The sequence below is a fragment of the Rhinatrema bivittatum genome, chromosome 2 (assembly GCF_901001135.1).
Source record: "Rhinatrema bivittatum chromosome 2, aRhiBiv1.1, whole genome shotgun sequence".
NCBI classification, from domain to species: Eukaryota; Metazoa; Chordata; class Amphibia; order Gymnophiona; family Rhinatrematidae; genus Rhinatrema; species Rhinatrema bivittatum.
In genome coordinates this window covers 589,810,212-589,834,087 of record NC_042616.1, presented here as the reverse complement: position 1 = coordinate 589,834,087, position 23,876 = coordinate 589,810,212, and the positions used below count along the sequence as shown (strand labels likewise).

The window sequence follows — 23,876 nt, the reverse complement described above, 5'->3', positions numbered from 1 at the left end:
TGATCGCTTTTCTTAGCCTTGGAGAATACCTAGCTTAAAAATGAATCACCTTTGCACTGAAGTAGGCCAATCCACACACACTACCAACAGATGGAGATGGAGTGAAACTGACTTGACGTCACGGACATATAGCCCTGCCCCGACATCATCTCGCTAGTATTCTCCATCTCCACAGATGGACATGCATCTCCCTACTGGAGATTGCTTGTAGTTTAAAAAAAAAAGGAAAGAGAGGAGAAAATAGATTTCAGAGCATTGCTTGAGCTTCTGAGCTGACACCATGTTTTGGTGTCAGCTGGTGTAGAATAAAAAAAAAAAAGTGGTTTGTGGACGAGGGAGTGCTCGGCAGTGAAGGCTTGTGCCTTCTCCCCCATAGCAAGTAACCCGATCATTCTCTTGGCTAGGGAGGGCTGAACTTAGGTATGAAAAAGAAAAGAATAGAGAAGTTTCAGTTCCCCTCTTTTGTCCTTAACAGTTCTTCTTCCCTCAGAGTTGGTGACTCTGCCATCTTTAACCCCCTTTTTCTCTCAGTTCTCTGCGGAGTTAGTATAGAGTGGAGGCGGTTTGGGCTTGGTGGGTAGAGCAGCTTTTGGCTACTCCCCACTTCTCAGGCTAGTTACTGTCAGCCATGTGGTAGATCATGGCGGCAATTTTCCTATGCGATGATATTTAATGTGGACAAGTGCAAGGTGTTGCATATAGGGAAAAATAACCCTTGCTGTAGTTACACAATGTTAGGTTCCATATTGGGAGCTACTACTCAGGAAAAAGATCTAGGCATCATAGTGGATGATACTTTGAAATCGTTGGCTCAGTGTGCTGTAGCAGTCAAAAAAGCAAACAATGTTAGGAATTATTAAGAAGGGAATGGTTAACAAAATGGAAAAAGTCATATTGCCTCTGTTTTGCTCTATGGTGAGAATGCACCTTGAATACTGTGTATAATTCTGGTCGCCGCATCTCAAAAAAGATATAGTTGCGATAGAGAAGGGACAGAGAAGTGTGACCAAAATGATAAATGGGTTGGAACAGCTCCTCTGAGGAAAGGCTGAAGAGGTTAGGGCTGTTCAGCTTGGAGAAGAGACGGCTGAGGGGAGATATGATAGAGGTCTTTAAAATAATGAGAGGTCTTGAGCGCGTAGATGTGAATTGGTTATTTACACTTTCGGATAATAGAAGGACTAGGGGACACTCCATGAAGTTAGCAAGTAGCATATTTAAGACTAATCGAAGAAAGTTCTTCTTCACGCAACACACATTTAAGCTCTGGAATTTGTTTCCAGAGGATGTGGTTAATGCAGTTAGTGTAGCTGGGTTTAAAAAAGGTTTGGATAAGTTCTTGGAGAAGTCCATTAACTGCTATTAATCAAGTTGACTTAGGGAATGGCCTCTGTTATTACTGGCATCAGTAGCAAGGGATCTTCTTAGTGTTTGGGTACTTGCCAGGTTCTTGTGGCCTGGTTTGGCCTCTGTTGGAAACAGGATGCTGGGCATGATGGACTCTTGGTCTGACCCAGCATGGCAATTTCTTATGTTCTTATGTGCATGCAGTCTCGCCACCCGGCAGTGTTCTGACGTAAGTGCGCATGTGCACGCCTTCTTGGGGGCATAAGGCTGCAGCCTATATTTGTGCACATATTTGCATGTGGGGTAGTTTGTACGGGTATGATTGTGGCCTACTTTTTGGGTGCATATATTCGCGGACACTGGTGGTGGGTGCACATGAGGCCGTCTAGAGACCAGTGCAGAAAGACTATGGTACCGGGGACAAAATAGTCTAAACTCCTGGCTATCTGTGAGGCTTGCCATATAAGGATAATCCAGCCATCACTTTCACTTTGCCTGTCAGCACTGCTTAGGATGCTGAAGGCCATTTGGCTACTTCTGCTTTTGCCGATGTTGGACCATCACCTCGGGAGCAGAGTGGGGCGGAAGGCAACACAGCTATGAGTCCCTTCTCCCCTTGTTCCCGATGACAGAGACATCTCTGTCAGAAGGGTCGGAGAGTGTCCAGTTTGGGTCTATGGGCCCCAGTTTGCATCACCCCTCCTTTTCCTGGGTGGAATTTTTCCAGGGTCTGCAGGCTTTTCTGCAGGGGTGTCATCAGAGGCAAAGCAACCTACTAAGAAGGGTTTGCTTGCTTGTGGCTCCTATTTGTCAGCCACTGTGGGCAAATGTAGTTTGGCTGTCACTGGGGGAATGTGGATCATGATACCTCAGATGATTCTAATAAGGACTTACGTCTCTCCCCTTTGGAAGAGGGAGAAATTTTACTTGATTTGGAACCACGTTGGACTCTGCTTCAGATTTTTCACAAAGATGAGTTGCTGAGTCTGTTGATTGAGACCCTGAAGACACTCTGTGTGGATGTGGGTGGTGCTGCAGGCTTGCAAAAAAAAAAAAAAAATCCCATATTAGTTGCCTTGCACAAGGTGTCCTGTCTCTTTCCCCTTCTAGATCCAATTCAAGTGTTGATTGTCCTTGAATGGAGCGCTCCAGAAGCAAATTTTAAAGGGGGGTGGCTTTGGTGGGTTTGTCCTCTTTGGAGCCAAAGGCTAGGTGTGATTTGCAAAGGGGGATGCCTTGTTATACTTTATCAAGTGAACGAACATTACAGTGGAAGGGGAGAGACAGCTCTAAAAGATGCTCAGGATAGGAGGATTGTTGTATCCTTAAGCAGGCCTTTGAGGCCATGGCAATGAATTCACAGATTGCTTCGTGTTGCTGCCTGATGGCTTGGGCTGGTATGCGTCTTGTCAGGAGACATACGTAGCAGGGTCTGATGGCAGATTGGCAATGTGACCGGGTTGCTTCATTCTTAGCCAATGTGGGATATGACATGGTACAGATGGCTGCTAGAGGGGTGGCTTCCTTGATAGCAGCTAGATGCCAGTTGTGGCTATGAAATTGGTTGGCAGACGCTATTTCCAAGTCCAGTTTCACAAATTTACCTTTTAAGGATCCCTTTTGTTCGGCAGTGAATTGGAAATAATGTCTAATTGCTGGGGGGAATCCAAGGTTCCTCGTTTTACCAGAGGACAAGAAGGCATCAGGGCAAAGGGCCGCTGCAGGGATTCCTGTTGGTTTCATCTTTACAGAGGAGCATCTACTCAAAGGTCTCGTTCTTATGGAAGATCTCAGTCCTTTTGGGCTAGAAAGCCTCATAAGGGTACGGGATCTGGGACCGGAGCATTTTGATCCTCATAATGAAGGTGTGCAGGCTCACCTACTGTTACAGGCGATAGGTGGGCGTTTATCTCTCTTATCAGAAGTGGGTCCGGATTACACCAGTGGATCCTTGACATAGTGAGGGTTGGCTATGGTATGGAATTTTGCCAAATTCTTCTGGATCCCTTTATGGTCTCTCCATGCAACTATCTAAATAAGAGAGCAGTAGTGGAGACTACATTCAAGATGTTGTTGGATTTGAAGGATGTGATTCCTGCTCCCAGATCGCAGGAAAATATGGGGCATTATTCCAATTCTGGACCAGATGGTATCCATCCCAGGGTTCTACATGAACTCAAAAATGAAATTTCAGACCTTATTACAAGTAATTTGTAACCTATCATTAAAATCATCTGTTGTACCTGAAGACTGGAAGGTGGCCAATGTAATCCCAATATATAAAAAGGTATCCAGAAGTGATCCGGGAAACTATAGACTGGTAAACCCGACTTCAGTGCCAGGAAAAATTGTGGAAACTAATACAATGAATAAAATCACAGAACATATAGACATACATGATTTAGTGGAATACAGCTAGCATGGATTTACCCAAGGGAAGTCTTGCTTTACAAGTGTGCTATATTTTTTTGAAGGAGTGAATAAGCATGTGGATAAAGGTGAACCGGTAGATGTGGTGTATTTGGATTTTCAGAAGGTGTTTGTCAAAATCTCTCATGAGACTTTTAAAAAATTAACAAGTAATGGGATAGTAGGTAATATCCTTTTGTGGATCGCAAACTGGTTATAAGACAGAAAACAAAGAGTAGGATTAAATAGTCTATTCTCATGGTGGAGTGCCTCAGGGATATGTACTTGGACCGGTGCGTTTTAGTATATTTATAAATGATCTGGAAAGGGTATGACAAGTGAGGGGATCAGATTTGCAGATGACACAATTATTCAGAGTAGTTAAATCACAAGTGGATGGTGATAAGTTTGAGGAGGACCTTGTGAGGCTGGAGGATTGGGCATATATTGGGCAGATGAAATTTAATGTGGACAAGTGCACTTTGATGCATATAGGGAAAAATAACCTATGCTATAGCTACATAAGTTCCATTTTAGGAGTTACCACCCAGGAAAAAGATCTGGCATCATAGTTGATATTACATTGAAATCATCAGCTCAGTGTGCTGTGCCGGTTAAAAAAAGCAAACTGTGTTAGGAATTATTAGGAAGGGAATGGCTAATAAAATGGAGGATGTCATAATGTTTCTGTATCGCTCAATGGTTAGATCGCACCTTGAATACTATGTAATTCTGGTCAACGCCGTTGCACTGGAGAAAGTACAGTGAAGTGTGACCAAAATGATAAAAGGCATGGAATGACTCCCATATGAGGAAAGGCTAAAGAGGTTAGGATTGCTTACCTTGGAGAAGAGAACTGAGGGGCATATGATAGAAGTCTACAAAATCTTGAAAGGCTTTGAACATGTAAATGTGAAAAGGTTTTTTACTCTTTCGTTTTAATAGACAGACTCGGGGGCATGCCATGAAGTTAGCAAGTAGCACATTTAAAACAAATAGAACATTCTTTCACTACATGCACAATTAAGCTCTAGAATTCATTGCCAAAGGATGTGGGTAAGGTAGTGTAGCTGGGTTTAAAAAAGGGTCAGATAAGTTCCTGGAGAAGTCTATAAACTGCTATTAATCGATAGGGAATATCTACTGATTGTTGCTGGCACTAGTAGCATGGGTTTTATTTAATGTTTGAGTAGTTGACAGGTACTTGTGACTTGGATTGGCTACTGTTGGAGACAGGATACTGGACTTGATGCACCGTTCTGACCCAGTATGGCATATCTTATGTTCTTATTTGTTTTGTTGTTTCCAAGGAGGAGGAGGGGTCTTTTCGGCTCATCCTTGATCTTAAAGGTATCAGTCGGCATTTGCATGTGACTCATTTCCAAATGGAAACTATGTTCAGTAATAATGGAAGTGCAAGTGGGAATTTCTCACATCTCTCGACCTGATGGAGTCATAGCTCCATATTTCCATTTGCCAGGAACATTGTTGTCTTCACTTTCCCTTCTGGGATGTCATTATCAATTTTAGGCTCTGCCCTTGAGGGTGGCGAATTTGTCCAGGATCTTCTCCAAGGTCTTGGTGGTGGTAGCAGTGGTTCTGTGCGAGGAGGGCATTCTAGTCCATCTGTATCTGGATGACTGGTTGATTCAGGCCAAAAGGACAGAAGAGAGCTGTTTGGGTTCTCGCAAGGTGATCTCCTTACTTCAGGGACTAGGCTGGGTGGTGAACTTGGCCAAGGGCAGTTACAGCCAGCTCAAATGCTAGAGTATCTCAGTGGTGTTCAGTGTGGAGCAGGGCAGAGTGTTTCTGCCAGAGGGTTGCATTCAGAAGTTAATTTCTCTAGTGCATGCTTTGAGAAGAATGATTCACCTGACTGTGTGGTCTTATCTGAAAGTCCTGGAGTCGATGGCAGCCACATTGTATGTTTTCCTATGGGCGAAGGTGCACACGTGACCCCCTTCAGCGAATATTGCTCTTCCGCTGGAATCCGCAGTTACAAGAGTACACGTTGAGACTCCACTTGTCATTGAAGGTGAACGTCTAGTTGCAGTGGTGGTTACAACTGGATCACCTCAAGAAGAGGATTTCCTTGGAGAGACCGGGATGGTTGGTGCCTACGACAGATGCAAGCTTTCTGAGATGGGGGGGGCTCACTGTCAGAGTTGATGACACAACTCCCGTGGACAGTTAAAATCCCCACGATTCTGGAATTCTTGCAGAACGGCCTACAGAAGGGGTTGTCCCTCAACTCCATCAAAGTACAGGTGGCGGCGTTGGCCTGCTACAGAGCCAAGTTGGAGGGTGGCAGCCTAGCTTCTCACCCGGACGTCTCCCGCTTCCTGAAAGGGGTCAAGCAGATCCAACCACCCCTAAAGTGGCCAGTACCCTTATGGAATCTCAATCTAGTCTTAGACTTCCTAACAGGAGCCTCCTTCAGACCCGCCTGCGGCCTGTCTCTCCGACTACTAACTTTGAAGACTGCATTTCTAGTGGCAGTCTGTTCGGCCCGTCGCATCTCCGAGCTTCAAGCACTGTCCTGTCGAGAACCGTTCCTCAGGTTCACACCGGGATCCATACAGCTACGTACGGTCCCCTCCTTCCTACCAAAAGTGGTTTCTCACTTCCATCTAAACCAAACCATCTCGCTACCATCACCAGACGAGTATAAGGACTTGGAGGAATCTAACCACCTTCGCCATCTTAATGTCGGCAGATTCCTAATCCGATACCTGGAAAAGTCGGAATCCGTATTGGAGAAATTACCCCACTTTGTAAAGGCACTTCTCTGCATATATAGGACACAAAGATATGACACAGAATTTAGTAGGAGCAAATATAAATTTATTATTGCATATCCTTGGGAGATACAGACAGCCAGACCTACAACACAGGTAGAGCATTAACGCCTGTCTCTCCTAGTATATCGTGAGGGCTGCGTTTTATAGGTTTAAACAGTACAGAGATGCCTATGAGCCTATGATGATAATCACTTATGCAGTATGACATAGTGAAATAAGATAAACTAAAGCTACTTTAACCTGAAACCTCTCCACCCAAGTTAAGGCCCCCCCTTAAAGACTCTTTGCTTTTGCCAGATGTGTGCAGCAGCATCTGATATCTTTGTCCTGTCAATCTGTCAATTTTTTCAATCTGTTTTCCATCCTCATGGAGCATTGGGAAACTCTGATTTCAGTTGGGCCCCTCAATTGGAGACAGTAGCCTGAGAATGACGCCTCAGCCATTTGCCAACTGTGTAACCTCATGACCTTCTAGCATAGGCTTTGAAGAGCCTAAATGCATTCCAGATGTCTTCCAAAGTCTTGAATCTAAGGTCAGTTAAAGATTTTTTCTATGGCCAGAGTTGCAGGTAGGCCACAGACAATGAAGGGTTCTGGGTAAGCTGAGTGAACTAAAGTCTGAGCAATAGTCTCCATATTAGGCTTCCCATATATCAGTATGAAAGACGGACCACCTGTTCGTCCTTCACAGTGGGAAGAAACAAGGGGAAGCAGCCTCACGGGCAACCCTAGCCCGTTGGATCAAAGAAGTTATCAAGGCGGCCTACGTAGAGGCAGGCAAGCCTCCACCTCTACAAGTCAAGGCCCATTCCTCTTGAGCCCAGGCAGTGTCTTGGGCAGAAACCAAGATGCTGTCACCTGCCGAGATCTGTCGGGCGGCGACATGGTCCTCCATTCATACCGTCTCTAGGTTCTATCGCATGGATGATCAGGCTCGGGAGGACACAGCATTTGCAAGGGCAGTACGAAGTGGGCCATGGGCAGCCTCCCTCCCGGTTCGGGAGTAGCTTTTGTACATCCCATTGGTCCTGAGTCCATCTGCTACACACTAGGAAATGGAGAAATTACTTACCTGATAATTTCATTTGCCTTAGTGTAGACAGATGGACTCAGTATCCCGTCCACGGCTGCCGACAATCACTGAAACCTTAGGGGACAATCCCCGAGAACAAGACAAACACGGGTAAGCCAAGCTTTCCTCTAATTAGGACACATACCCGACTGAGTGTCTGTGTTTTTCGGTTGAGTGCACTGGCGGTCTCCAGCTATAACCACATCAACCAGTTCAAGTTAATCAAGTTAACCAAGTTAACCAAGTTATTCAGTCACACATATATCCGCAATTGCTTTTCGAAGAGAATACTGAAGAGCATGGCATCTCGCAGGGATATATGTACTAGGGTGGACGTCAGATTGAAATCTGATCCATCTCCAACTGCTATCAGGAGTACTATAGTGTACTCTACGTAGGTTCTACGTAGAACCACCTCTACAAGTCAAGACCCATTCCACTAGAGCCCAGGCAGTGTCTTGGGCGGAAACCAAGATGCTGTCACCCGCCGAGATCTCCAACTCCTGCTAATTTTGTTTTTCTTAGTGTAGACAGATGGACTCAGCATCCTGCCCAGGGCTGCCCAAGAGCAGTGCCAAGGATTCGCCCATGGCGTGAATATCGATTGCAAGAGATTACGGGTAAGCAGTCATCCAGTCCCTAGTTCAGGGCATCTATAATCTTATTGGGGTTCAGTGTTTGCTTGAGTAGTTATGGTTATCTGTTTTTAATCAAGCTTTTAATCAAGTCTTTTCAATAGTATGTCCACAGTTGCTTTTGAAGAGAATACTGAAAGGCTGAGTTCACTGCAGGGGCGTATATAGGGTGACGTCAGCTTTGAAACCTGACTCCGTCTCCATCTGCTGGCAGGGGAGTATAACCCTACTGGTCCTAAGTCCATCTGTCTACACTAAGGAAAACAAAATTATCAGGTAAGTAATTTCTCCAGTAGGTAAAGCAGGGAATACATATAGCTTAGAAAGATAATATAAAGAAAAACAACACTATTGCTGGTAAGACGCTTATGTACTGATTAGCAAAAACAAAAAGATAAGATCAGACAACACAATAAATTTATTTATTTCTCATTTCTTATATACCACATATCAGATCTGGCCAGAGTGGTTTACAATTAAAACGTAATAAAAATACTATCAATGTAAACATATCCATAAATGAATAAAAACACAATAAAATAATATAATATATTAATAGCCCTGATCTATATTCTTCTAGCACAGTCTGTCTATGCCAATCTCAATTAGAATTTACCCAGGCTATGATGGAAAAAGTCAGGCCTTTACCTTTTTTCTTAAAATTAAGCAATTCTGATCTATCCTCACCTTCAATGGTGCCGAATACCACAACTCAGGACCATCGACTGAGATCATCCTTTTCCTATTTGATACTTTACAAATGTCCTGCCTAGATGGAACCAACACCAAAGCCACTGATTTTGAGCATAAATTATGAGTAGGGACATAATCTTTTCATGTAGATAATCCGCACCCCCTCCATTTAACACCTTATACATCAGGGTCATTAGCTTCAAATTATTTATTTCTGCTTTTTTATATACTGCACATCAGATAAAAGACCTGGCCAGAGCGGTTTACAATTAAAACACAGATTAAAATACAGCCCTCTTTTCAATAGGTAACCAATGAAGGCGTTATAATAAAGATATTGCACTCACCCTATGTGGAAGACCAAAAATCCAATGCACTGCCAAATTTTATACCACCTGTAAATGACGTAAGCTTTTTTTTTTTTTTTTTTTTTTTAAGAAAGACCCTCCAATACCACTACAATAATCTAGTACTGGACAAAGTAACACCTGAACCACCAATGTGAAGACAGGAACCTCTTTTTAAAAAAAAAAAAAAAAAAAAAGTTCAAAGTCTTTTCAATTGTCTAAGTCGAAACCAAACTCTCTGAACCATCGAAGAGATGTGAAAATCCATAATCAGGACCTCATCTATTAACAACCCCAAAATCCTCACTTTCTGACTTCTTGCAATAGATACGTCCCCTATCCTCAAACCAACTAATTCCTTAAGAATTACCTCCCTCCCTATACACAACCATTCTGTTTTATCAACATTCACTAAATCAGGCTCACATCCCTTTTCTCTGTCCCCAACAAGCAAAGTGGTACAGCCTCACTGTTGTCCCTGCAATAAGCTGGCGTAAGATTTAAGAAATTCTCCCTGGGATGTGAGGACGAACTGTGCAGGAAAACAGATCTTGCTTTTTAGCTGTTTTCTATATGTCCTAACATTTGGGGCAAGGAGCAGAGCTTTTATGCTTTGCGGTCACAACTCAGATGTCTTTGTCTTAAACAGTCCTGAACTATAAATCATATTACCTGTTCTCAGTGTATTACTTTTTGGTGGAACTATTATGTCCCTACAATTACATCTAGATGTTTTCTGGTCCACTCTCCCTAATCCTAATACAGGACTTAACCCCAGAAAACTATGTTGTCCATTGGCAGTTTATTTTCTATTTTATTTATTCTGTTGTTGGAAGTAACCCTTTAGCTAGGAATTCTTCTTTTATAGCTGATTCATTATTATCTGTGGGAAAAATTGTGCTCATATGTAACAAGTGTACTCTGTAGACAATATGATAATGGGCCACACATTTCCCTTCTGCCTCCCCTTTTTGGAGTTGACTTTTTAAGCTTTAATGTTGGAGCTGAACTAGTGCCACACAGCTCTTACAGGATGGGAAGTTCCGTGCAGATCATGTAAAATCTTCTAGCTTTTTCGACACCTGTAGTAGAAACATTCTATGGTGGCATCATCAAATGTCACTTGTATGGCTGATTATTCTGTGATTTATGGATAACACCTGTTATAGGTAAGCAACTTTGGATTGTCTAGATGCTATAGATAAATTTATCTTTGCTCAGCCCTTTTTGCTGTCTGGGTCTTTTATTTATTTTTGAAATGTAAATCTTATTTCAATATTACAGTAGGTAAGAAACTTCCTGGTACTAATTTGCAGTCTTTATTCAGGAACACAAAAGAAAAATTGTGTATTTCTTGTAATGATCCTAAAAACATATTCAAATTTCTCAGGAGCAGAGAATGAAAATTGACAGAGAATTTGCTCTTTGGGTGAAAGAATGTCATGAAAAGTATGACAAGCAGATAAAATTCACTGGCTTTAAAGGGATAATTACTCGGCCTGATCTTCCTGCTAAAAGGATGCAGAGCCCCTGGGCTACGTACACAGCAATTGAATGGGATGGAAAAACCTTCAAAGTGGAACAGTTGGTAAGTTGCTTGTTGTTTATGTAGTGTATACATGTTTACAGTACTTATGTTCAGTGATAGCTTTGTAAACTACTAGAACTATTCCATTTTTTAGAAATGCTTTTGTCTGGCAATTGCTGCTTATTATAAAAGGTTTTAGCCTAGTTGGTACCTATCCCAGTTGGGGCTACAGCTCTGTGGGCCTTTATTTGCTGCCTCCTGAGATTTTCAGTTCATTTTTCTTTTCCCTGTACGTACCTGGATCAGTCCAGACAGTGGGTTATGTCCCCAATCCAGCAGATGGAGTCAGCACAAGCTTTGAGGGGGCGTATCCATATATACTACTACCCCCTCTGCAGGAGTTCAGTATCTTCTGACTCCAGCAGATGCGAGTAGGGGAATCAGGCTTCCCCTCCTTTTCCTTCACTTTCTTGCTTGATTATGGCTTGTTGTTGTATTTTTCTGTGGATCAAGTTTGTATCAAGTTTGTATTAAGTTTAAAAAAAAAAAAAAAAAAAAAAGGCAGAGTTCTTTCAACTTCTGGGGAGTGGCTTATCTTCCTTGTCTCTTCTCTGCGGCCTTGCTGTTTATTTCTCGTTGCAGCCAGGGGTAAGTTTGTTTTTCCTTTGTAGTTTTTTCCTTTACAGCTCAGCCCCCGGTGCCCGCGAAAGCCGGTGGAGCCGGCCTCTTCGCTCTTTACTCCCTCACCCGCGGCCATTTTACAGCTCCTCATGGGCTGCTGAGCCATTTAGGGAAAGATGTCTGGGGCGGGTCGTGTGGCCAGGAAGGCCCCCCCGCGGCACCCTCCTCTATTTTCAGACAGCGGGCAGTGCGGGCCGACCGGGCTCCCCCGCAGCGGCGCCTTTGTGCGCGTGGCCCCCCCCGTGGCTTTTTCTTTTCTCCTGCAGCGATCCCGATGCCGCGGCCGTCCCGCTGTGCGGCCTGCGGAGACCCGGGGTCCCGGATTTCCCGGGAGGGCATCTGTGCACGATGCCTTCCCGGGGGGGGAAGGTACCTCACAGTCCCTGACTGATTTCTCTTTTTTGCCCGGGCGGTGTGGGCCGGCCACTCCGCCATTTTTGGCGGGAACGGCGGCCATTTTACATTCTGAGCGCCCTGAGGCGCAGGCCACGAGGGGGCACGGATCCCTGGAGGACTCTACCAGCGGGGGTGTTCCCCCGATTTTGGTGCAGGAACCAAGCACCCAGAGCCAGGGAGCAGGAACCACGCCGCCCCCGAAGCGCACCCGAGCAGGCCGGGGTTCTCTCCGGAGTTTATCCTGCTCATGCATACCGCTTATCTGCAGGGGCTGGAAGCACCTGTGGGACCCCCCCCCTTCCTAAGATCCCTCGGATGTCGCCCTCGACGCCGGCCCCCCCCGACCCTCCGGGAGTGGGGGCCTCCCGCCTTCCTACCCGGGTCCGATCCACGCCCGCGGCAGTGGGGGCGGTGCCAGACCCAGCGGGACATGGACTTGACCTCCCGGACGGGGGACAAGGGGACGGCACACAGGAGGGGGATGATCCGCGTACCCTACGCCTCTTCCAGAGGGAAGAGCTGGACGACCTCATCCCGCAGATCATCCAAGAATTAGATTTGGATCCGCTACCAGACCCGCCTGCCCCAGTAGCTCCCGCTGTCATCACTTCTTCAAGGAAGGGAGATCCTGTCCTGGCGGCACTCCGGCCGAGGGCTCGGGCTTTTCCCATTCATGACTCGTTTTTACAACTTCTCACCAGGGAATGGGACACCCCGGAGGCCTCCCTGAAGAGCAGCCGGGCTATGGAAAAGCTGTACCCGCTCCCCGAAGATTTTCTGGACCTCATCAAGGTCCCAAAGGTGGACTCCGCAGTGTCGGCGGTCACGAAGAGGACGACTATCCCAGTGACGGGAGGTGCGGCGTTGCGGGACACACAGGATTGTAAGTTGGAAGTTTTCCTTAAGCGGGTTTTCGAGGTCTCCGCTCTGGGTATGCGGGCGGTGATGTGCAGTTCGCTTGCCCAGCGGGCTAGTCTCCTTTGGGTGCAACAACTCCTCACGTCTCAGAACCTGCCGTCCGATGAGGCTGCCCAGGCAGATCGGCTAGAAGCCGCAGTGGCGTATGGGGCGGACGCCTCGTACGACCTTTTTCGGGTCCTCACAAGATCCATGGTTTCGGTAGTGGCAGCATGACGACTACTGTGGCTACGCAATTGGGCGTCTGATACGTCCTCTAAGTCCAGTCTGGGTTCTCTTCCCTTCAGGGGCAAGTTCCTCTTCGGGGAGGATTTGGACCAGATCATCAAGTCCCTGGGGGAGAACGCTGTTCATCGGCTGCCGGAGGATAGGTTTCGACCATCCAGAGCGTTTTCTTCTTCTCGGACCAGAGCCAGAGCGCAACGGCGCTACAGGGGCTACAGACAGACGGGCTCCCGGCCATCCGCCCCCAGGTCTCAGCCCTGGTTGCGCGCCTTCCGCGGGCATCGGCCCGCACGCACTACTCCCGGAACCGGGAACCCCTATACCAAGTCTTCACAATGATGCCAGTCTCGCCCACTCCCCTGTCCCCAGGATTGGGGACCGACTAACGTATTTCTAAGCGGAGTGGGCACGGATCACCTCGGACCAGTGGGTCCTGGATACCATAAAACACGGCTACGCATTGGAATTTGTCCGCCCCCCGCAGGGAAGGTTCATCTTTTCCCCCTGTGGCTCGGACCTCAAGAGAGGAGCGGTGCAGCTGACTCTGGACAGACTCCGGGAGATAGGTGCTATTGCGCCCGTGCCCTTTGGAGAGGTGGGCTCGGGCCACTATTCCATCTATTTCGTCGTACCAAAGAAGGACGGTTCCTTCCGGCCTATCCTAGTCCTCAAGGAAGTCAACAAATCCCTTCGAGTCGTTCGGTTCCGCATGGAAACGCTCCGGTCAGTGATTGCGGCGGTGCATCGGGGGGAGTTCCTCGCCTCCCTGGACTTAACGGAGGCCTACCTGCACATTCCCATCCGCCCGGACCACCACAGTTTCCTTCGTTTCAAAATTCTGGACCAGCATTTTCAGTTCACGGCTCTCGCGTTTGGATTGGCGCCGGCGCTGCACACCTTCACCAAGATCATGGTAGTTGTGGCGGCAGCTCTCCGGAAGGAGGGCATCCTGGTTCATCCTTATCTGGACGATTGGCTCCTCCGGGCGAAGTCATTCGATCATGGACGCTCAGCGGTGACTCGAGTAGTACGGTTTCTACATTCCCTGGGATGGGTAGTGAACTTCTCCAAGAGCTCCCTCATGCCCTCGCAACGCTTGGGTTTTTTTTGGGGGCGACCTTCGACACCCTACTGGGCAAAGTTTTTCTGCGCCAGGACAAAGCTCAATCCTTGCGGGATCACACACGACGGTTCTCTGCGTTACCAGAGCCCACCTCCTGGGACTACCTGCAACTCCTGGGAGTGATGGGGTCCACCATCGACCTTGTACCTTGGGCTTTCGCGCACCTCAGGACCTTACAGTGGGCGCTCTTCTCCCGTTGGAAACCAGTATTGCAGGACTATCAGATGATTCTCCCGCTCCCACAGAATGCCAGGGACAGTCTGGGCTGGTGGTTGGATCCGCCGAACCTGGCCCGTGGCATGTCCCTCGATCTGCCAAATTGGGTGGTGGTGACCACCTATGCCAGTCTAGCAGGCTGGGGTGCAGTCTGCGATCGAAGCGCCACGCAGGGGACGTGGTCCACGGTGGAGGCGAAGTGGTCAATCAACCGTCTGGAAACCAGAGCGGTCCGGCTAGCTCTGCGACATTTCCTCCCGCTTCTTCGGAACCGAGAAGTCAGAATCCTATCGGACAACGCTACCACTGTGGTCTACATCAACCGACAAGGAGGCACGCGCAGCCCGCAGGTCGCGCTCGAGGCGGCGCTGCTGATGCAATGGGCGGAGCGTCATCTCGTCCGGCTAGCGGCCTCGCACGTCACCGGTGTGGACAACGTCCAGGCGGACTTCCTCAGTCGTCAACTGCTGGACCCGGAGAGTGGTCTCTCTCCGACAAAGCAATGCAACTTCTCGTCCATCGGTGGGGGGCCCCCCACTTGGATCTGATGGCGTCCGCTCTCAACGCCAAGGCTCCACGCTTCTTCAGTCGCCGGAGAGAGCGCGGAGGGAGTGGATGCCCTGGTCCTCCCGTGGCCGCCATATCTTTCTTTTCCACCATGGCCCCTGGTGGGCAGGATGCTCCGCAGAATAGAAAGCCATCAGGGGACCGTGGTTTTCGTCACCCCAGAATGGCCCAGGTGACCCTGGTTTGCGGACCTGCTACAGCTGGTGATCGACAGGCCAATCAGGCTGGGGCACCTCCCCCAGCTCCTACATCAGGGCCTGGTATTTTTCGAGCAGGCAGAATTCTTCTGTCTTGCAGCCTGGCTTTTGAGAGGCGCCGCCTCCGGCGTCGGGGCTACCTGGAGGCGGTAGTATCCACGCTATTGCGGGCACGAAAGACATCGGCCTATGTTCGAGTCTGGAAGGTGTTCGAGCTGTGGTGTACCAGCCAGGCCACGAGACCCGCTAAGGCTTCTGTACCTCAGATCCTTCAGTTTCTACAGGCGGGGGTGGAAAAAGGGCTCACCTATAATTCACTACGGGTTCAGGTGGCCGCCCTTGGTTCGCTGTTGAGCGATGGGGGCTCTCTTCTACAGCATCCTGACATTGCTCGTTTTCTCAAGGGTGTCAAGCATATGCGTCCTCCGTTACGGGACCCTTGTCCCTCCTGGAGTCTTAACCTTGTGCTTTGCTCCCTGTCGGGACCACCGTTCGAGCCGCTGCGCAGCGCAACGATAAAGGATCTCACTCTCAAGACTGTATTTCTTGTGACCATCTGTTCTGCTCGACGCATCTCGGAGATGCAGGCTCTGTTGTGTAGAGAGCCCTATCTCCGTTTCTCCGACTCTGGAGTTTCGCTTCGCACCGTTCCCTCCTTCCTTCCGAAGGTGGTTTCTGCATTCCATGTGAACCAGACGGTGGAGTTGCTGTCCTTCTCTTCCTCAGAGCCGAAGTCTCTCCGTCTCTTGAATGTCAAGCGCACTCTGCGCCTCTATCTGGAGGCTACAAATGAGTTCCGAACCTCTGACCATCTCTTTGTACTCTGGGCCGGTCCTAAGAAGGGGTCTCAGGCCTCGAAGACTACCATTGCCAGATGGCTGAAGGCCGGCATTGCTGCTTCTTACATTGGGGCGGGTCGGACTCCCCCACCCGGAATCGTAGCGCATTCTACACGTTCTCAGGCGGCTTCCTGGGCGGAGGTTCGCTCGGTATCCTCGCAGGAAATTTGTAGGGCAGCCACCTGGAAATCGTTACACACGTTCTCGAGGCACTATCGTCTGCACCTCGCCTCTTCGGTCTCTGGACACTTTGGCGAGCAGGTTCTCCGAGCAGGCCTCGCAGGACCCCACCCGATTTAGGGAAGCTTGGGTACATCCCACTGTCTGGACTGATCCAGGTACGTACAGGGAAAAGAAAATTATTATTTACCTGCTAATTTTCGTTCCTGTAGTACCATGGATCAGTCCAGACGCCCACCGCGTTTGGGTTCTTGATCCTGCTCAGCTCTGCGCTGCTTCTTGCTCGCAGTGTTCTGTGTCTTCACAGTTGTTTCTTTTCGCTGTTTTTCACAGCTCCCTACAAGTTGGTAGGATGTTTGCAGTTACTTGTTGCGGTTACAATTGTTTTCATTATCTGTTTCCACAAACTTGATCCTTCGGGGGTTTCTACTCGGGCTTTGATATACTCGATACTGAACTCCTGCAGAGGGGGTAGTAGTATATATGGATACGCCCCCTCAAAGCTTGTGCTGACTCCATCTGCTGGATTGGGGACATAACCCACTGTCTGGACTGATCCATGGTACTACAGGAATGAAAATTAGCAGGTAAATAATAATTTTCTTTTTCACCTATCTAGCCCAACTAGTACAGCCATGGTTCTCTGGCTAAATGGCACAGAACCCAATTCCTTTTAGAATTAGTAAGTCCAGCTAGTAAGTGACGTTGTGCAGTAATTGAGTTGTCCTCTGCAGCATTTCCAGCCTCTACTGGCCTGAAGAGCTAGGAATTGGGTTTGGAAATGGAAGTCATGTCTGGTGCACAGCAGTACATTACTCTGGCACTTGGGCAGAAAGTCAGCACCTGTTTAATTTCACAGCACCTTTCTAGAGCTTCAGCTTTTGTGGAATCTGATCTCCTTAATAGGAATTGGAATCCCAACAGATCTGGAAATATAGCAAAAACTTTAATTATAGCAGGTATGTGACACAATGAGTGGGTAGCCAAAGAACAGATTCAGGCTGGACTTTGGCTTTCTCATAAGATTTTTTTATTAAGAATAAAAAAATATAACAAAAGCAGATCTGCTTACCTTAGCAGTTCTCAAAACAAAAGACAGTAATATTGGCCTTCCCTAGGCTGCTCCACTTCCCTGAGGCCTTAGTGGTCTCCCTAGGCCTAGCTTCTTATATCCTTCTGAGGAAAATACCTTCAGAACAGAACTCCCATTTTAGTCTGTGGCTTATGGTAGACCAGGCTAAATGCCTGGTCCCAGGCTTTTAAGGAGGGTGTAACATATATTCCCTGTACGTACCAGGATCATTCCAGACGGTGGGTTATGTCCCCCGTCCAGCAGATGGAGTCAGAACCAAAAACTCCCAGGGGAGGACCTATATAGCCATGCCTCCCCTGCCTCAATCCTCAGTAAAGTTCTGACTCCAGCAGATGTGAGCGGGGGACACGGTGGTCCCCAGCACTTCTTTAAGTCTATTTTTTTTCTGAGGGATCAATTAAAAAAAAAAGAGAGATTATTTCTTCAATTAGAGAGTGTAGTTAGAAGGGAGACAGGTCCGTTCAGCGAGGGACATAAGAACATAAGAAAATGCCATACTGGGTCAGACCAAGGGTCCATCAAGCCCAGCAGCCTGCTTCCAACAGTGGCCAATCCAGGCCACAAGAACCTGGCAAGTACCCAAAAACTAAGTCTATTCCATGTTACCATTGCTAATGGCAGTGGCTATTCTCTAGGTGAACTTAATAGCAGGTAATGGACTTCTCCTCCAAGAACTTATCCAATCCTTTTTTAAACACAGCTATACTAACTGCACTAACCACATCCTCTGGCAACAAATTCCAGAGTTTAATTGTGCGTTGAGTAAAAAAGAACTTTCTCCGATTAGTTTTAAATGTGCCCCATGCTAACTTCATGGAGTGCCCCCTAGTCTTTCTACTATCCGAAAGAGTAAATAACCGATTCACATCTACCCGTTCTAGACCTCTCATGATTTTAAACACCTCTATCATATCCCACCTCAGTCGTCTCTTCTCTAAGCTGAAAAGTCCTAACCTCTTTAGTCTTTCCTCATAGGGGAGTTGTTCCATTCCCCTTATCATTTTGGTAGCCCTTCTCTGTACCTTCTCCATCACAATTATATCTTTTTTGAGATGCGGCGACCAGAATTGTACACAGTATTCAAGGTGCGGTCTCACCATGGAGCGATACAGAGGCATTATGACATTTTCCGTTTTATTCACCATTCCCTTTCTAATAATTCCCAACATTCTGTTTGCTTTTTTGACTGCCGCAGCACATTGAACCGAAGATGTCAAAGTGTTATCCACTATGACGCCTAGATCTCTTTCTTGGGTTGTAGCACCTAATATGGAACCCAACATTGTGTAATTATAGCATGGGTAATTTTTCCCTATATGCATCACCTTGCACTTATCCACATTAAATTTAATCTGCCATTTGGATGCCCAATTTTCCAGTCTCACAAGGTCTTCCTGCAATTTATCACAATCTGCTTGTGATTTAACTACTCTGAACAATTTTGTGTCATCTGCAAATTTGATTATCTCACTCGTATTTCTTTCCAGATCATTTATAAATATATTGAAAAGTAAGGGTCCCAATACAGATCCCTGAGGCACTCTACTGTCCACTCTCTTCCACTGAGAAAATTGTCCATTTAATCCTACTTTCTGTTTCCTGTCTTTTAGCCAGTTTGCAATCCATGAAAGGACATTGCCACCTATCCCATGACTTTTTACTTTTCCTAGAAGCCTCTCATGAGGAACTTTGTCAAACGCCTTCTGAAAATCCAAGTATACTACATCTACCGGTTCACCTTTATCCACGTGTTTATTAACTCCTTCAAAAAAGTGAAGCAGATTTGTGAGGCAAGACTTGCCCTGGGTAAAGCCATGCTGACTTTGTTCCATTAAACCATGTCTTTCTATATGTTCTGTGATTTTGATGTTTAGAACACTTTCCACTATTTTTTTTCCTGGCACTGAAGTTAGGCTAACCGGTCTGTAGTTTCCCGGATCACCTCTGGAGCCCTTTTTAAATATTGGGGTTACATTTGCTATCCTCCAGTCTTCAGGTACAATGGATGATTTTAATGATAGGTTACAAATTTTTACTAATAGGTCTGAAATTTCATTTTTTAGTTCCTTCAGAACTCTGGGGTGTATACCATCCGGTTCAGGTGATTTACTACTCTTCAGTTTGTCAGTCAGGGCTACCACATCTTCTAGGTTCACCGTGATTTGATTCAGTCCATCTGAATCATTACCCATGAAAACCTTCTCCATTACGGGTACCTCCCCAACATCCTCTTCAGTAAACACCAAAGCAAAGAAATCATTTAATCTTTCCGCGATGGCCTTATCTTCTCTAAGTGCCCCTTTAACCCCTCGATCATCTAACGTCCAACTGACTCCTTCACAGGAAATGAGGACAGAATGCATGGGGGTAATTTTCTGGTATGGTGGTTACTACCCTAACCAATAAGCCCTCATACTGTTGATGCAATTCAATCATTGCTCTCTGCTTCAATGGCAGGGGGGAAAATAGGAAAAGGGGTATTAGATTTAAACAGCAACCAACAAGGACATTGAATTTTACAGTCTGGGAAAACAAATAAACATGAGGGTAGCTTGCTGATTAAGGGTAGTAACAGCTGAACCAATAGTCTTGATACTTTTGATGCAACTCCAAACATTGCTCTCTGCTTCAATGGCAAGAGGTAACAGGGAATTGGACTAGGAAACCCTCAAAGGCCCTGAATTTTGAGGGTCCTGGAAACTGATAAGTATGGGGTAACCTGTATGAAGCAGTAGATGCTTCCATAAGCTTGCTGGGCAGACTGGAAAGACCATTTGGTCCTTTTCTGCCATCATTTTTATGTTTCTATAGAAAGTCCATTCAGATTTTTCTTTTGATGCCAGCAAACTGGGGATTATTTTTGCCAAAGTTTATCTTATTGGCTAGCAAATTGCATCTCCTTCTGTTATGCCCAAGTGGGACTGAATCTGGTGGGTCAGTCAAGGCTTACTCTGAGTCATAGCAGCATCGGTGGTCCACCTAAGATTGCCCCTATGGAGAAGACCTGCCAGACTGATGTGGCATTCTCTCCATTCATTCACATCATATTACTGTTTGGGCAGGGTTTCCCAATATGACAGTAGGATTGGCTAATCTATCCTGTGGAATCTGAAGTGTAGAACCCAACTTCACGCCCTCCTAGGGCTTATGTTTTTGGTCCAGGCTGCCCCTTATAGATAAGATATAAATAAAATAAAATAAAAAAATAAACGCTTGTTACCGGCAAACATAATTTGTTGTGTCTATTAGACTTTGATGTTGGTTCCCTCTTTTGTTCAGGGCAGTCTAGCTCAGGTTTCAGTGCATGTGAAGACTGTTATCCTGCTTGTCCTCTGAGAAAGCAGAGTTGCCTGCTTGTAATAGGTGTTTCCTGAGGATAGCAAGATGTTGGTCCTCACAGAACCCATCTGCCTCCCCTTGGAGTTGGCTTTTCCTTATAATTAGAGTCCATGGTTTTCAGTTTTTATTTTCTTTTTCCTGGGAATTGCATAGTATTTATTATAATGAAATAAAAGGGAGAAAATCAGTGGGAGAAGGACTGGAATAAAGACCATCAGAACTGTGCCATCGACTGCACTCATTTTTGTGTCTTTATTCAGTTCACTTAATGTATTGTTTGTAATTCATTTGCTTAAACTTGTTACAAAGAAACATAGGAATGACGGCAGAAGAAGACCAAATGGCCCATCCAGTCTGCCCAGCAAGCTTTCACACTTATTTTTCTCATACTTATCTTTTACTCTGACCGCTGAGGTCAGGGCCCTTATTGGTAACTTTTTGGTTTTAATTTCCTTCCACCCCCGCCATTGATGTAGAGAGCAGTGCTAGAGCTGCATCAAATTGAAGTAACAAGTCTAATTGGTTAGGGGTATTAACCGCCGCAATAAGCAAGCTACTCCCACGCTTATTTGTTTACCCAGCCTGTGCAATTTAGTCCTTGTTGATTGTTGACTGAATATAAATCCTCTTTTCCTCATTCCTCCCCTGCCTTTGAAGCAGAGAGCTGCTTGGATATGCATTGAAAGTGAAGCATCAGGCTTATTTGGTTTGGGGTAGTAACCGCCACAACAAGCAAGCTACTCCCACGCTTTTTTGTGAATGCAAATCCTTTTTCCCACATTTCCTCTTGCCATTGAAGCATAGAGCAATGTTGGAGTCACCTTAACCGTGAGAATGTTTATTGAATAAGGGTATTAATCATCAGGTAGTAGCCGTCATTCCCTCAAGCCACCCCCATGCCTCTTCTCTTCATTCACATCCTCAAGACTTTATGGATCCACGGTGTTTATCCCACGTCCCTTTGAAATCCTTCAGTTTTGGTCTTCACCACTTCCTCCGGAAGGGCGTTCCAGGCATCCACCACCCTCTCCGTGAAGAAATACTTACTGACATTAGTGTTCTGAGTCTTCCTCCCTGGAGTTTTAAATCGTGACCCCTGGTTCTGTTGATTTTTTTCCCAATGGAAAAGTTTTGTCGTTGACTTTGGTTCATGAAAACCTTTCAAGTATCTGAAAGTCTGTATCATATCACCCCTGCTCCTCCTTTCCTCCAGGGTATACATATTTAGATTCTTCAATCTCTCCTCATAAGTCATTCGATGAAGACCCTCCACCTTTTTGGTCACCCTTCTCTGGACCGCCTCCATCCTGTCTCTGTCCCTTCAGAGATACGGTCTCCAGAACTGAGCACAGTACTCCATGTGAGGCCTCACCAAGGACCTGTACAAGGGGATAATCACTTCCCTTTTCTTACTCGATATTCCTCTCTATGCAGCCCTGCATTCTTCTGGCTTTAGCTATCACCTTGTCACATTGTTTTGCCGACTTCAGATCGTTAGACACTATCACCCCAAGGTCTCTCTCCTGTTCCGTGCACATCAGCCCTTCACCCCCTTCGAATACATTTCTTTCGGATTTCCACACCCCATATGCATGACTCTGCACTTCTTGGCATTGAATTTCAGCTGCCATATCTTCGACCAGTCTTCCAGCTTCCTTAAATCCCGTTTCATTCTCTCCACTCCTTTCATCATGACCACTCTGTTGCAGATCTTAGTATCATCATGTTTGAGTGATAATTCTTGATCAGTTGACGTCTGTGTGTGGCATTCTAATGTAATCATTTGGTCTTGGTTGTGGTCAAACAGAGTTATTTTTTTGTCTTTTTTTTATATATATATACAAACAAGTGCTTGAAAGGAGGAATAAAGTGATGAGATCTTATTTCAGACTCCATAAACGTAAGAATCTGATAAAGAAAGCTTATCTGAAGATGGTTGAATGTTGTCCTTTATATGAATGTTATGTTGAAAAGTCCCGACACTTTTCAAAATTTTCATTTCTGCATCAGAGATGTGCTTATTTGTTCTCCGAGGGCAAGCAGGATGGTAATCCTAACACATGGGTGATATCAAATGGAGCCCTGGTGCAGAAAATTTATATGAGTTTCTAGAACTTTGACTAGGCACACTGAGCATACCCAGCATGCACTATGCCACGAGTCCATGTGGGGTCTCTTTCCAGTCTTGTTCTGTGGAGCTGTAAGCATCATGGTGTGAGTGAGCTCCCTCTGGCTGTTTTTGGCTTTATAGAAAACTGTTTTTCTTGTGTTTTTTGTGAGTTTTTTCTCGTTCCATCGCTGGGCCCCTCTTGGTGCCTTCCCATAGTGTCTGCTAGTCAGGGTTTTCGATGATTCGGGTAAGTTTCTTTTCATGGTTGATTCCTCTGTGGCAGTGGTGCATTGGTGCAGGTTGGCCATAAGACACCCCACTGCAATTGTCTTCCGTCAGTGTCCCTTTAGTTTCGTCTGTCATGGCCGCATCCAGTTTTCGGCGATGTCTCTGGTGCCTGAGGGCCATGTCCATTATGAATCTGCATGAGATGTGTCCTCTGCTAGGGGCATCGCCATGATGTCCAGGTTTGCTGCTTATACGTCCAGATAACCTTGAAGGGTCGTAGACTTTGATTCGAGAGGATGGATCAACTTTTCAGGTTGAAGAAGTCCGAGCTATCGGCATCAGCGGACCAAAGAACTGCAATGATGAACACCGAGCCATCGGCATTGGCAGGACCATTGGCTCCATCGATATTGCTGGCAGATGGGAGTGCCGGAGACCGACCATTGTCTCTCTCCTCCAGGCCAAGGATATCGGGTTCCTCGTCAGTGGCCTCGTACCAGGGAACGACTGGTCCGAGCATCAAGGGAAGCCAAAGAAACATCAGCACTGGCCCCTATCGATGTAAGCTACCGGGCACAGGGATGCACCGGCTTATGCTGTGATGCCACTGAAACGACCCTGCGTTAAAGAGTGCCAATCCTCCATCAGTGCTGGGGGTCTAAGACAGTCTCAACCGGTCCTGATGCCAGTCACCGATCCACCTCAAGGGTCCGAGGAAGATCTGGCTACCAATCATTCATCCCAGTCTGTCTTGGCATCGGCAGCTAGCAGTGGATTGGGTGCTGCAGGGTTTTGGTCCTTTGGCACAGACTGCACCTGACCTGATGATCACATCTTCGTACAGCTTTTGGAAAAGCTAAGCATGCTCATTGGTGTGTTAACGACCCAGTTGGGATCATTCCCAGGACAGCTTCAGTGCCTGGAGGGGCACT

General features: G+C 46.5%; 1 protein-coding gene across 1 annotated transcript in view; it reads left to right on the top strand.

The window, feature by feature from the left end:
* SMCHD1 (structural maintenance of chromosomes flexible hinge domain containing 1) overlaps positions 1-23,876 on the top strand; it is a 1,156,633-nt gene that overhangs the window by 209,928 nt on the left and 922,829 nt on the right. Inside the window, 1 exon segment of the mRNA XM_029591083.1 lies at positions 10,695-10,892. Coding sequence (XP_029446943.1) covers positions 10,695-10,892 — 198 coding nt within the window.